At 37.6% G+C, this 1,389-nt stretch overlaps 1 protein-coding gene across 1 annotated transcript in view; it reads right to left on the bottom strand.

Annotated features, from left to right (window-relative positions):
* Positions 1–248: 248 nt before the first annotated feature.
* The window catches only part of TMEM70 (transmembrane protein 70), a 9,184-nt gene continuing 8,043 nt past the window's right edge, over positions 249–1,389 (bottom strand). Inside the window, exon 3 of the mRNA XM_007956758.1 lies at positions 249–703. Within this exon, the coding sequence (XP_007954949.1) occupies positions 249–703 (455 nt within the window). The remainder of the gene's footprint in view (positions 704–1,389) is intronic.

Consider the following 1,389-nt stretch of genomic DNA (forward strand, 5'->3'; position numbering starts at 1 on the left):
CAATTTCTCTACCAGCATGTACATACATATTCACATACTTTTTAAAAACACAAAATAACATATTTTGTTTTTCAAACAGCTGATTTTATTATAAAGGACCATCATTTAGTGAAAATTAATTCAAAGCTCTGATAGGGTTTCACACTGTTTTAACAATCAGTCACTAGCAGATACAAACATATTGGCAATTTTGTTATTGTACATTGAAAGATAAATCACACTTAAGCCTAAACATGAAAACAACAGACTCATTTATCTTTAAGCTGTTTCTTTTCAGTAGTTTCTTCCATATCAAAAGTGAATGGTTTGTCATAACCCATTAGGTGGTTATAGTCTTCAGGGTTTGGAAAGAGCAATGGATTAACTAATAAAGATTTTGTTTTAGCATAAAACGTGGTAAACATGTGTGTGCTGTCAGGAATCTTCACATCATTCTGGTGAAACACTGTACTTGTTTCTGAAAGCACAACATTGTAAGTGATGGCTTTATAAGTGTCTGTCGTGGCCTCATGGTACAAGCGAATGACATAGCCTTTTGTAACCAAATGCAGCAGTACTGGAGTGATCACTGTAAAGCTTCCTATGATGCCATAAAATAAGATTTGCAAAGGCAGACTTCCAAATATAATATTATTTTGTGCAAAAATGTATGGCAGAAAAGCAAGACTGATTGCGCTTGTAGAATAAGAGAAGCACTTCACACCTAAATAGGAGAAAAAAAAGGAGGGGGTTAATATTTTCACTTTTTATAAAAGAATATATCCTACTAGCTTTTCTACCTTTCTTCTTACTAAATCATCATCAAAACAAGAAAACCAAAACACACAAATATTGCTTATTATATGCAGGTTCTGTTTTAAGTACTTTTCTGATTAATGTTATTCATCAAAAAAAGTTCAGTGAGGCAGATGTATAATTATTTATTAATAATAATAATTATTATTACTATCATACCTGCAGTGTAATAAATTACTTTGTGTGGCTTTTCTACCCATAAGTCTTTGTAAACTCCAAGGTGGGATTTGCTATGAGCAACTGAGGAGCTCCTGATTGCTGAAGGTGTCCACCTGGAGTATTTCTGTTGGGAGTGGCATAAAACAATGTTCTGGGAGGTGCTCACTCTCTCCCAGGTGCTTAGAGTTCTGATGCTGTAATTGGCTAGTTTGACCACCCTGCGGGCTCTAAAGGAGAGCTCCTGGAGGCAGAACTCTCTCTGACTGCTGGTTGAGGAAGATGTGCTGCTGAAAGAGACACGGGCTCCTGAGACACGCGTTGCTGGGAAAGAGATGCAAGAGACATGCATTGCTGAGTGAGACACCGAGGGACCAGCACTGCTGGGAAAGAGACTGTGAGAGACTCTTGGCTGAGGGACGGTGGGCTGGGAGAGAG

Source organism: Orycteropus afer, unplaced genomic scaffold (genome assembly GCF_000298275.1).
Source record: "Orycteropus afer afer isolate SDZICR_OR568_19922 unplaced genomic scaffold, OryAfe1.0 scaffold00662, whole genome shotgun sequence".
Lineage (NCBI taxonomy): Eukaryota > Metazoa > Chordata > Mammalia > Tubulidentata > Orycteropodidae > Orycteropus > Orycteropus afer.